The 11,637-nt window shown below is 48.4% G+C and overlaps 1 protein-coding gene across 1 annotated transcript; it reads left to right on the top strand.

The window, feature by feature from the left end:
* The first annotated feature begins 8,886 nt into the window (after positions 1 to 8,886).
* On the top strand, positions 8,887 to 11,402 carry Tff2 (trefoil factor 2). Its single transcript, XM_028767974.1, has 4 exons — positions 8,887 to 8,993; positions 9,554 to 9,703; positions 10,233 to 10,379; positions 11,232 to 11,402. The coding sequence occupies exons 1-4, from the start codon at positions 8,915 to 8,917 to the stop codon at positions 11,243 to 11,245; spliced, it is 390 nt and encodes a 129-aa protein (XP_028623807.1). The 5' UTR covers positions 8,887 to 8,914; the 3' UTR covers positions 11,246 to 11,402.
* The last annotated feature ends 235 nt before the right edge of the window (positions 11,403 to 11,637 follow it).

Genomic DNA, 11,637 nt, shown 5'->3' with positions numbered 1-11,637 from the left:
GGGTGTGTGTGTGTGTGTGTGTGTGTGTGTGTGTGAGAGAGAGAGAGAGAGAGAGAGAGAGAGAGAGAGAGAGAGAGAGAGAGAAATGGGAAGCGCCACAGTTCTGCCTCGCCTGAGGCAATCTTACACCTAGGATCCACCAAGGTTAGAGCCATGTGTACTCTACCTACCACACAGAGTAGAAACCCAGCGCTCTGTGGGTCCTGGTGATGACCAGGTATCCTTACCTCAAGGTAGAGGTGAGTTGAGAGCGGGGCTCATGTTTCAACTTGGGCCATTAACTCAAGTCTCCACTCTGGCACTTGAGACCATGACCCTGGGGCAGGGAAGGATCCTGAGTATCTCACAGCTCATGGTCCTGTGTTCCCTTCTAGGCACTTTGGCTCCAGAAGAGAGATGTTAACCTCTTCTTCCCCCGGTGCTACAACACATTGTGTGGGCTGGGCTGTGCCTTTGCTTGGTCTATGAGCCCTTCTGGTGCAGACCAATGAATCCAGATAATACCCTATACAATCTTGGGCTTCTAGTCAGTGTTGAACCAAGGGCTAGAGCAGGAACCAGTGCTCAAGTCAAGTTGTGGCTTTGGACCATGTTTGCAGGGTCATTTCTAACACTGGAAAATGATAATGCTAACTTAGGAAAACATCCTTGATTCTGTGGAGGTGGAGAGGGGCCACGTGTTGAACTATTTACTTCTTAGGAGCCTGGTGGGAAACATAAGCTAAGAAGGAAGATATCAACCCGGCAAGCGCCAGCCATGGAGCTTCCTGGAAGGTTTCGACAGCCATCAAGCAGATTGTGGCCAGGGAAGGAAGGGCACGTGGTTCGTTTTAGCCTCTTTTCTCATTGCTTAACATCAAGCTGGACTTTTTCTTTTTTTTTTTTAATTAGGCAAAAGTATTAAGTTCTATACACATGCTGGGTGTGTGTGTTTGGGGGTGTGTTATAAACCTCTGAGTTTGTAGAGAGCCTGCAAGGGCATACCTGAACCCTCTTGGGGGCAGGGGGTGAATCCATTCACTCTGAGAAGGGTCAATATTTTATGTAACTTGCAAGCCCACAAGTCAGTGAGCTGGTGTCTTCGTTACCTGAGTCTCGGTAGCACTGGCGGAAGCCTGGCTGTACCTGAGCTAGAAAGAAGGATTTGGTATCCATTGTGGAACAAGCAGCATGAATAGCATGATACTTAGTCCTGAAACTACCTCCCTATGACGACAGGATAGGCTTAGAGGGTACCCGCTTCCACCGTGTATAAAACATTGTGTTATGGTAAGGAACCCTGCCCATAGGGACCCTTTGCCCTGGGAGAGACATCTTATCTACCTCCCAAGGTTATCTACTCCACAAACATCCTTGAAGCTAGTTCAAAGATAAGACTGCACAGCTTTCTGGAGAGGGAGGAACCCCTTCCTAGAGTTACAGGGATGGTCAAACACCTTTCACCTAAATGTACGACTGAGGACCGTGAGCTTGTGGCTCAAATAAGAATGACAGTCAGAGATGCAGGAGCACTCGAGCGTGGTCACATGCGTGCACACACACATGGCCACACAGGGAGACTCTCAGCCTAGTGTAAGTGAGATCCAGGCTTTGCAGTATCAAGGTGTGACGGCCAGTGTTTCTGTAGAGGAACTGGATTAATGTCTAGAAGGAGTTCTGTGGGTGGGCAGTGGGCTGGAGACACACAGCTGGCTGCACCTGGATAACCAGGGACTGGCAACTGATCCTCTGAGGAGAAGTGCCTTACCTGTGAGCAGGAGGAAGAGGTACTTGTGTTTGGGTCATTCAAAGCTCCCAAGTCCAACTGGGATTCACGGAATCCTTCAACACCGTGTATTGGTTTTAGAACTCATGCCATGGGGGCAACTCTTCATATACAAGGCCTGGAACCGAGAGCCAAATAAACCCTGCCTGTTTTAAACTGCTTTTTAACCAGGTGTATTAATGTAGCAACAAAGCAAATCATTAACATACTGGCCTGAACCCATAGGAATAAGGGTTCTGGGCAGCAGGGTGAGAGGACCAGAAAGAAGAGAGAGAGAAAGAAGACAAAAGTGATAGCTGAGGCCAGGAGACCTCGCATGAGCTGATGACATATGCCAAGCAAGTTAGTTAGTAAGAATGGCATCATATATACCATTGGTGAAGGGGGAATGGCCAAGGTCAGCAGAGAGCTAAATCAGATAATGTAGGCAAAAGCAACACAGGCTACCCCAGACACAGCTGCCTTGGGACTGATAACACAACCCAAGGGGAAGAGTTGGGTCCCCAGAAGCTACAACCATGACTCTTCTGAGATGTTGGCTGCAGCTATAGACTGGCCTTGCCAAGTCTTCTCCAACACACGGACACAGGATACGGACACAGAACTAAAATTCCCTTTGTCCTTTCATTAGGGCCTCTGAGAAAGCCTTGGGTCAATCTGGCTTCCTACCATATACAAGCCAAATAAGAAACTGTACAGACTCGGTTAAGCTATATGTTGAAAGCTAACAAGGAATCTAGCAGGTAGCTGAGCCAACCCAGCTTGGGAGAAGGGCTCTGAGGGGCAGTAGGGAGAAACGTCAGCCTGGATTTCCTGTGGATGTTCCTTGAAGGACAGATTTTCAAAGGGCAACTTCTTCTGTACATCTAAAGACAATTTTTGAGGGATGTTTTCACAGGGTGTAGTGCTCTGACATGGCCCAGCCCTTTAAATACACAGTTCCATTGCTACAGATTTCCATGGCTTCAGAAAAATGTCAGAAAAATGTTACGCAATGTTTCTTAGTCACTTCAGCAATTTTCTTAATGTTTTCAGGGATGGTGGTTTTCTTTCTTTCTTTTTTTCTTTCTTTCTTTCATTCATTTTTCTTTCTTTCTTTCTTCCTTTCTTTTTAAAGTTTATCTTCCTTACAGTTATTTGAGTTTGTGAGATTTGTGACTTTATACCTCCAATCAAGTTTATTTAAAAAGCGGATCAATATTTCTCCAAATATTCATAAACAAGATTTTTGCCCTTCCCCCCACATACACACACCAATGCTCTGGTTAGGTGACACCATCTGATTTTATCTCAGAAGCCGCAGAAATCCTGCAACTTCTCCATCCCTTTACTCTTGGTGGCTTAAACAGTTAACATCACACCGGCTTGGAGCATACCAGTTGCTTCTGCTGTATCCACTGTATCTAAAACTAGACAACAGAGAGTCCACTTCAGATGCATGTTTCTCATTTCTAGAATTTCCATTTTTACGTTTCTTGCCCCTTTTCTTGCTGAGGACTTTTTTATTCTTGGCATTCCCTGGTCTGTTTTTTTCCTTTCTGAATTTGTTTTCTACCCATCAGCCTTTTGAATGGTTGTTAGGTGTGATTTTTTTTGCTTTGTTATGGGTATAGTAGATTGTGATTTTGTGTTACAAGTTGTCATGGTCTGAGTCTGAAATGCCCCCCCCCCCCTTGGCCTCTGCCCTGGCTCAAACATTTGGACACTTAATCAACATCTGGTTTTGGAATTTGTAAAACATATAAGGAATAATGTCTACATGGTAGTGGTAACCTAGGAGAGGCTGTGAGGACCTTTTACTCTGAGGTAATACCACCTTTTACTCTGGTCCGATTCCCTCTGATTCCTGGTCTGGATGCCACACTGCCATGCCTGCCCTCTTTGTTATCATGGACTGTGAACTCTTTCTCAAACTGTAAGCCAAAAGGAACATTTACTCCTCGGAGTTGCTTCTGTCAATATTTTATCACTGCGGGAGGAAAATGAACTAATACAAAAGACTTAGTATGGAGAGATACGTTGTGATTAAACCTGACCCCGTGGGTCCTAGCCTTGGCCACTTGTCTAGGAACCACGTAGAGGGATTTGTGGATGAGGTTAGACAAATCCTAGAATACCATAGGCAAGAATTAGTAGGATGTCCTGGCTGAACCCCAGCATATAGATAGAAATGAAAGCAGCAAAGACATGCCCTGAAGAATTGGGATGAGAAGAAACCTTATTTGGAAAACCTTATTTTACCCAAATGTATGGTGAGAATCCAGCACAAAAAACACATCGAAAAGATAAGGGTGGTATGAAGTTCGGTAAGGAGAGGAATGTGATAACTAAAGTTGTGCACGAAGCAAGGCTGGAGGAGCATCTAATTGTAGAGGAGTTTAGTGTTGCCTCAAAAGAGCCCTCCCACTCAGCAATGGAACAATAGAAAGGCTGACCAGAGGGCAGGCAGAATCCCACCCTTCAGATGCTACAGAGTGTAACATTGTAAACATATTTGGAAGATTTTCGTTAGAAAAGAAGAGTCACTGTAGACAGGAGTCGACAGAAGATACTTCATGCATGCAGGAAATAGTCCAGCAGGTTTCACTGTGCAGCATTGGGGGGGTGGGGGTGGGGACACAGTAGCAGTGACCCAAGGGACATAATCTGGTAGCAGATCAATCACCTGGTGACTGCTTTTATAAAGTGTAGCATGTGTCACGGGGACCGTGGACGCTCGCTCCACATTTTCCAGGGAAAAGCCAGTGAGACTGGGCAAGAGTCCCTGAAGCGAGGCCCCCCAGCAGGCTCATGAGTGAACTGGGAAAAGAGAATCCTACGTTGCAGTGGAGATGTTACTGATGCCGAATGTCTACCAAGAAGCGCTGCAGGCAGTGGGCAGAGCCGACCGAGAGAGAGCTTTAAGTGGTAGGGCTATTGAATGGGGGCTCCCCAAGCCTGTTAGAACCCCAGAGATGACACCACATGCCCTTGGTGCCAGGCATAGAGCTGTCTGATTTAATGTTAGCCATGCTAGTGTTAAGGGTTTGTTTGGACCAATGTTTTCTTTACTGTATCACTTTCCATACTTTAGAACAAAAAGCCTTGAGTCTGTAGCAACTCGGATTGAAAGTAAGGGATGTTTTGTTTTAATTTTTTTTCCAGAGGTTCAAACTAAAAATTGACCTTGAGTTTCAGTAGATGCTTTGGACTTTTAGACAGTGTCGGGATCCCCCCAAGAGTCTGGGGACATTTGGAGTTAGACAGAATGCACTTTGCATTATGTGGTGGCCATGGGCCCCATGGGAGTCCAGAAGTGGGATGTTGTGGTTTAATTCTGGAATGTTCTTCACAGGCTCACGTGTTTGAACACTTGGTTCCAAGCTCATATTGTTTTTTTTTGGGGGGGGAGCACAGAGCTTTTGGGACATGTGACCTAGCTGGCACAGATGGGCTGCTAGGGGCAGGCCTTGAAAATTAAGCCCACTTCTAGTTCTGTCTCAAGCTCTCAGATCACCACGTGAGGAATTCTGCTCACATTCCCACCATGACGGAGCCATGCTCCCAATCCTGCCTTGTTGTGGTGGAGTGAAATATTTCTGAAGCTCTGAACCAAAGGAAACTTAAAAAAATATGAATTTGGAAAAACTTTTCCCACTTAAAAAGTATGAATTTGGAAAAAAATATGCATCAAGGACCCGCACAAAAGAATAAACCTCCCCTCTCTCTTAAGTTTCTTTTATCGGGCATTTTGTCACAGCCATGAGAAAAATAACCGACACATAAAGTACACAGTCGCCATGATACAGGTGCCTGCATTTTGTTAGTTTCCTTAGAAAAGCATTGAGCTTTGCTCAGTCAGGTCAAGCCTTGGCTGAACTCGGTCCCCTGACCTCTAAGATGCCAGGGTGTGATTATATGTAGGTACGGAATATTATGGGGGCTAAGTTAATGCTGTGTCAATTATCCTGTCTGATTATTATTAGAGGGGCAGGGGTCCAGAGGGACAGCCCTGTGATGCCTTCTTCCTGCTGAGGGGCCTTAGGAGGAACCTGCCCCTGCTGATACCTTGATCTTAAAGTTCTCAGCCTCCTGAAGCCAAGCTGGAAAAGACACATGCCTGCTATCAAAGCCAGGGTCTGCGGTCCTTTGTCCTGGCAACCATAGCAACGTAACTCGGGCAGCCAATTTACTTGCATGCAAAATGACTTGATTCTTTCAAGACCTGCTTTGAAGTCCTGCTTGATTGGGCCTGAGGCACCTCCTTTCTGGGATCAGTCAGCCTGTTCCTATGGTATGCCTCTGTGTCTGTAACCCATCCTTGGGTTCCGTCATAGCCTCCTTCCTCAGGTAGGGTAGAGTCCACGTGATTTCCAGCCTCTAAGAACCACTACAAAACCAGGAGCGCCTGGCTGCCTCCTACCTCGGGGTTCACACCGTCTCCGGAGCTTGGTCCTACAAGCCTTATGCTACTGCTCCTGCGCTTGCTCAGCTCCCTGGCAAACCCCTTCCTCAATATCCGATTTGTCTGGCCTTCCGGTCAAGGCAATTAAGGATTTGACTAAGAACTCAAGGGACCCACATTTATGGTCTGCGGCTTCATTTTCTTCCTTCTCCCACCCAGCTACCCGAGTTCTGCGCCTGGTTCTTGTTTCTCTCCTCTGCCTTGTTTCTCTCTTCTGGATTCCTATCGTTTGACAGGGCTTTAGAGTCCTCTACAGGAGAGGGTGGTCTGGACCCCTTTCTATGTGCTCAGAAAAAGATGCCAGGCTAGTACCTGGGGAGCTCCAGTTTGCCTGATTAGATAAACACCACCTCCCCCAAGGTATGCAGGGGGACCCGGGGTTGGGGTGGGGGGTTGGAGAGTAGATATGAGAAAAATCACATCACGAAGTCACGGCTGGTCTGAGAGCATGCGCAGAAGCAGCAGCGTGAGGCTTAGACATGCAAGCCCTAGAGCTGTTGTGAACTCCCAGGTAGGAGGTAGCCAGGTGCTCCTGGTGTGGCAGCGGGGATGATGTGAGCCCCGTGAAAGTCGGGCTGGAGGAGAAGAGGCACAGACAAGGGAGAGCTGAGCTGCTGTGGAGTCCAGGGTTAGGATTTAAGGAGCGGCTGCTGTGATAGCCACAGAGAAAGTGCTGGAAGTGAGAGCAAACTGAACGGAAAAGACACCTGTGTCTTGCCCATGGAGAGTTCAGGTTCTAAGCGAGAGGAGATGGGGAAGTTTCTAGAGTCCAGGGGAAGAGACAGAGCTGGGCAGCCTTGAGTTTGGATATGACGTGTTGGGAGCACAGAGGCCATTTATGATGGTACCAAGCTTTGGGCCAGTGACCTTGGGACTGAGTCCTTGACTCCAGAGACAGGTCAGTGGACCCCAGTGAGGCAGGTGCAATAGACGTGGCACAGTGCAGAACCTGCATCCCACAGCACCCATAGCTTTTGCAAAAAGTGGAAACGGTAGCCTCTGTGATGGACCCACAGTCTGGTTCCACAGATATGGCTGTCTCTTGTTGTGCAGGGGGCTGCTCATAATATGGAAAGCCTGGTCATCAAACCTGGCGTAAGTGGTTATCTGTAGGGCACGGGCTTGTACAGGGGGAGGGGGTGGTGCTCAAAGGGAGCAGCAGTGTAGGAGAAATGTCTCTTCAGGGGACAGGTGGCTTTGGCGGAATCCCTGGCAGAGCAGGGGAAGTTGGGTTAGGATGTTGGCCAGAGAAGAGGGAGGAATGAGAATCTTGAAGATAATGGGTTATTGGCAAGCCTATCATCTTCATGGCTGTCCTAGTTTGCTGCCCCTTGCTATGATAGCCAAAAGGAACTTGGACAGAAAAGGGATTATTAATCCAACACATTCCTATCAGTCAGTCATTGAGGGAAGTCAGACAGGACCACCAAGCAGGAACCTGGAGGCAGGGGAACTGAAGCAGAGACCATGGAGGGACGCTGCTTACTGGCTTTCCCCCATGGCTTACTTAGTCTGCTTTCTTATACAATCCAGAACCGTCTCTTGCCAGATGACCATGGCTTGTGTCAAGTTGACAACAACAATAACAACAACAACAACAAAGCTATCTAATAAGCAGAATGATGAAGAGCTCCTGGGATGTGCTACAGAGAAACAGACCCCTGCTGGGTTTGCAAGGATCCAGGTGAGGTATTGAGGATTTAGGTCTGCTCTCTAGAGCCTGGAGTGTGGCCAAGGCATTTCGATTCTGTATCTGAGTCATGGACTCTGTAGCCTGTCGCCCACAGCTGGGCACATTCCTTCAGACCCAAAGAACAAACACACACACACACACACACACACACTCCCTCTCCTTCTCTACTCTGACATTTCTCTTTGGAGTTGTCCTGATTCCCTGAGTTCTGTCCTCGGTGTCCAATTTACAGAGCCTGTCTCCAGGGTCTCTCCTGGCGGGCATCTCCATGCTAGGCACTGTCCGAAGGAATGTGAAGTCTCCCCCAAGGGAGAACGAGTGTTTAGCTTCAGGGATGACAAAAACTGCCTCTCCCGACAGCTCCCTTAGGCCCTGTCATCTGGTCTCTGTGTACAACAGTCCTTGAGGCTGGCAGGGAACCAGGTGAGGTAGGGTGCGCCTTGCATTGGGGATGCAGACTGGGTTTCCTGGAGGTGCCTCCCACGGTCCTTTGATCCGTTCCCCCTCCCTCAGGAGGCTCCTGGATGGAATGGCCTTCTTTCTCTGTGCTGTTTGTTTCTCTATAGCCTTACTCCAAATATTTAAAAACAACCCCCCCCAAAAAACCCCCAAAACCCCAGATGTCTCTACAGTAGCCTTATCCAAGAGTAATAAACCTTAATAAACCTTATCCAGTGTAATACCACTGGCTAATCCCTTCCTGGGTGTGACCCTGTGGGTGCCCGGCTATAGCTGCACACGTGGCCCATTCCCCAGTCAGTAACTTGGCACGACCTGGCTTCCTGTTTAGGGAGCCCAGCCTGACCCAGCCCGTGACTGGAGGGGTTTTCCCACCTTCTCTGGGCCTCCACTTGGAGTCATGTCAGCTTTTCTGCACAAAGGATCCAGGAGGCTTGGGGCCACTGGTAGGGGACAGTTATCAGGACCATTAAGCAAACACACGGGAGCCAATAAAACACCAGCTGGTGGGAACTGAGCATCCTGCAGGCCGCCCAGGTCCAGTGGAGCAGACATGCGACCTCAAGGTGCCCCTCTCCTGGCAGTGGTCCTTGTCTTGGGGCTGCAGGCTCTGGTGGAGGGCGAGAAACCTTGTAAGTAAAAGTCCATGGGAGACCCTGCAGGTAAAAGGTGGGATCTGAGTCCCGGTGAGTGATGGGCTGGAATCTGTCTATTACCTGTACTAAATGGGGGTTTTCTCTATGTTCCCTCAAAGGACAAAGGCAGGGTGACAGCTTGCAAGGGGCTAGACAGCACCCTGCAGATTGGTGTTGCTATGTGAAGCTCACCCAGAATCTCTTATTCAGAAGGGCTATGTCAGCCTGGTTAGGACAGGAAGGCCTGCTGCCTTGGGTCTATCTCATGACTCTGACCTCTGCATAGGTTCACAGAGTCACCCACTTTACAGAAGGTTTGTTGCCTTCTTCCTTTCCTTTCTTTCTTAACAAATGAAATTATTTCAATAAAAGCATCTGGTTTCCCCAGGAGGAAGCCAGACAGCTCTAACATGGGCAAAATAAGACCTCACGTCACCCCTTGGGCAAAGAGATTTTGGAAGGTTCCTTAAACCCCCAAGTATTAAGTCCCTTAATACTATGTTGGGACAATTACTTGGCACACTGGGCAAGGTTGATCATGATGGGTCTATCCACAGCTCCCTGTCGGTGCTCCAGGATGACACCTCACAACAGAAAGAACTGTGGCTTCCCAGGCATCACCAGCGATCAGTGCTTTGACCTTGGATGCTGCTTTGATTCTAGCATCGGCGGGGTCCCCTGGTGTTTCCACCCACTCCCAAACCAAGGTAAACTTTGGAGAGCCAGATCCCTTTGTCAGCTGTTGGCTTAGGACCTGGCTTTGGGCAAGGTGTATTGCAGGTACTTGGAAGCCTGGCTGTTTGTCTAGAGCTAGACCAGGTTAACAAGAAGGAATCCTTAAATGCCTCTTCTCTTCCCCCATCCCCACCATCTCATACCCTGGGTCTACTTTTGCCTGTACTTAAAAAATATGTAACTTCTAAAGCAGCTTGGGAAGAGAAGTGGAGGCCCATATTTCACAGAGCTCAATGCTGAGTTTGGAGAGGGTAACATGGTTTTCCTAAGATCCCAGTTCTGCATATATTCTCACCTGTGATCACCTCCCTGCATTAGTGCCCTCCTGTGGGGAGGACATCTAGTCCCTAGGCATTACTATACTGAGAGATGCCACCTCAAGGAGCTCCTTGGGACTCACAGAGATGGCAAATTCAGTGTCCCTAAGAAGGCAGAACTGGTGGCTCTTGGTGAGTGTCCAGCCTAACAGAACATTGTATGCTACTCTTCCCCCACAAACAGCATCAGAGCAGTGTGTCATGGAAGTGTCAGCCCGTGAGAATTGTGGGTACCCGGGCATCAGCCCCGAGGACTGTGCCAGTCGACAGTGCTGCTTTTCCGACCTGATCTTTGAAGTACCCTGGTGTTTCTTCCCACAGTCTGTGGAAGGTAATGGTTGTGGGTGGCACAACCTGGGCCTGGCAGGAGCTGTTCCCACCCACTCCCACCTGCTGAGGGGCCCTCCTTTGTGTGTGTGTGTGTGTACCTGTGTGTGTACCTATATGTTTGCATTTGTACTGTTTTTGTATACCTGTGTGTAGATATCTGTATGTATACTTCTGTGTGTGTGTATATATATCTGTGTGTGCCTCTGTGTGTGTACACCTCTGTGTATGTATATATCTGTTTGTGTACCTCTATGTGTGCGTGTATACTGTGTGTGTGTACTTGTGTGTAAGTACCTGTGTGTGCCTCTGTGTGTGTGCCTTTGTGTGTGTACCTCTGTGTGTGTGCGCACATGTGTGTGTGTGTGTGTGTGTGTGTACCTGAGAATGGAGGCCAGAGTTAGACATTGGGTGCTTCTCTCAGTCCTTCTCCACCATAGTTTTTGAGACAGGCTCTCTCATTGAACGGAGAGTTTACCGATTGGCTAGGCTGCCCAACCAGTGAGCTCTGCTCCAACCTGCTCCCCACACTAGTGTTAAAGACATGCCCACAACACCTGTCTTTTTATGTGGGTTCTGGGGATCCGAGCTCAGACCCTCAGGTTTGTACAACAGGTGCTTTACTGAGCCATTCCCCCACCTCCCCATGCCCAGGGGTTTGTTCTATGGCCACCCACACTGGTGAGTAGGTTCCCTTGGGGGAACTTCTAATGGTTTGGGAGGAACGGGCCCCATCATTCCTGTCCCACTTTGTCCTTGCTTGGAACCTGTCTGTGATGAGCCAGCCACACTTCTGAGTGCAGGTACTCATGGCTCCTTGGCGTGCTTACCAACCACCCTCCTTTTGCATCTCCAGATTGTCACTACTGAGAGGTACTGCTGCCCAGCCACCAGTTCCCCGGGAGCCGGAAGAAGGAAGTCTCAACCAGACTCCATCAATCTCTGGGGCTTCTTAAACTAGCTTGAGCCTCAGCAGTGGCTAGACACAGAATTTTTCCAAGTAAAGAAAACCTTTGAGAAACCTGGCAGATTGTATTTTGGTTTCATTGAGGCAGACGTGCGGTGGCGGTGTGTACGTACGTCATATGTACGTACATGAATGTGTACGTATGTGCAGGTGTGTGTGTGTGTTTGTGTGCACCTAGGTGTGAATACATGGAGAGTATACAGGTATATATACAAGTATGTGAATGCATGTATGTGTGTGTGTGTACAAGTGTGTGAATACATGCACACGTGTGAACACAACAGTGTGCGCATGG

This window comes from Grammomys surdaster, unplaced genomic scaffold, assembly GCF_004785775.1.
Source record: "Grammomys surdaster isolate TR1022 unplaced genomic scaffold, NIH_TR_1.0 183, whole genome shotgun sequence".
Lineage (NCBI taxonomy): Eukaryota > Metazoa > Chordata > Mammalia > Rodentia > Muridae > Grammomys > Grammomys surdaster.
The sequence above is the reverse complement of the archived record's forward strand: the minus strand, read 5'-3'. Positions and strand labels throughout refer to the sequence as shown.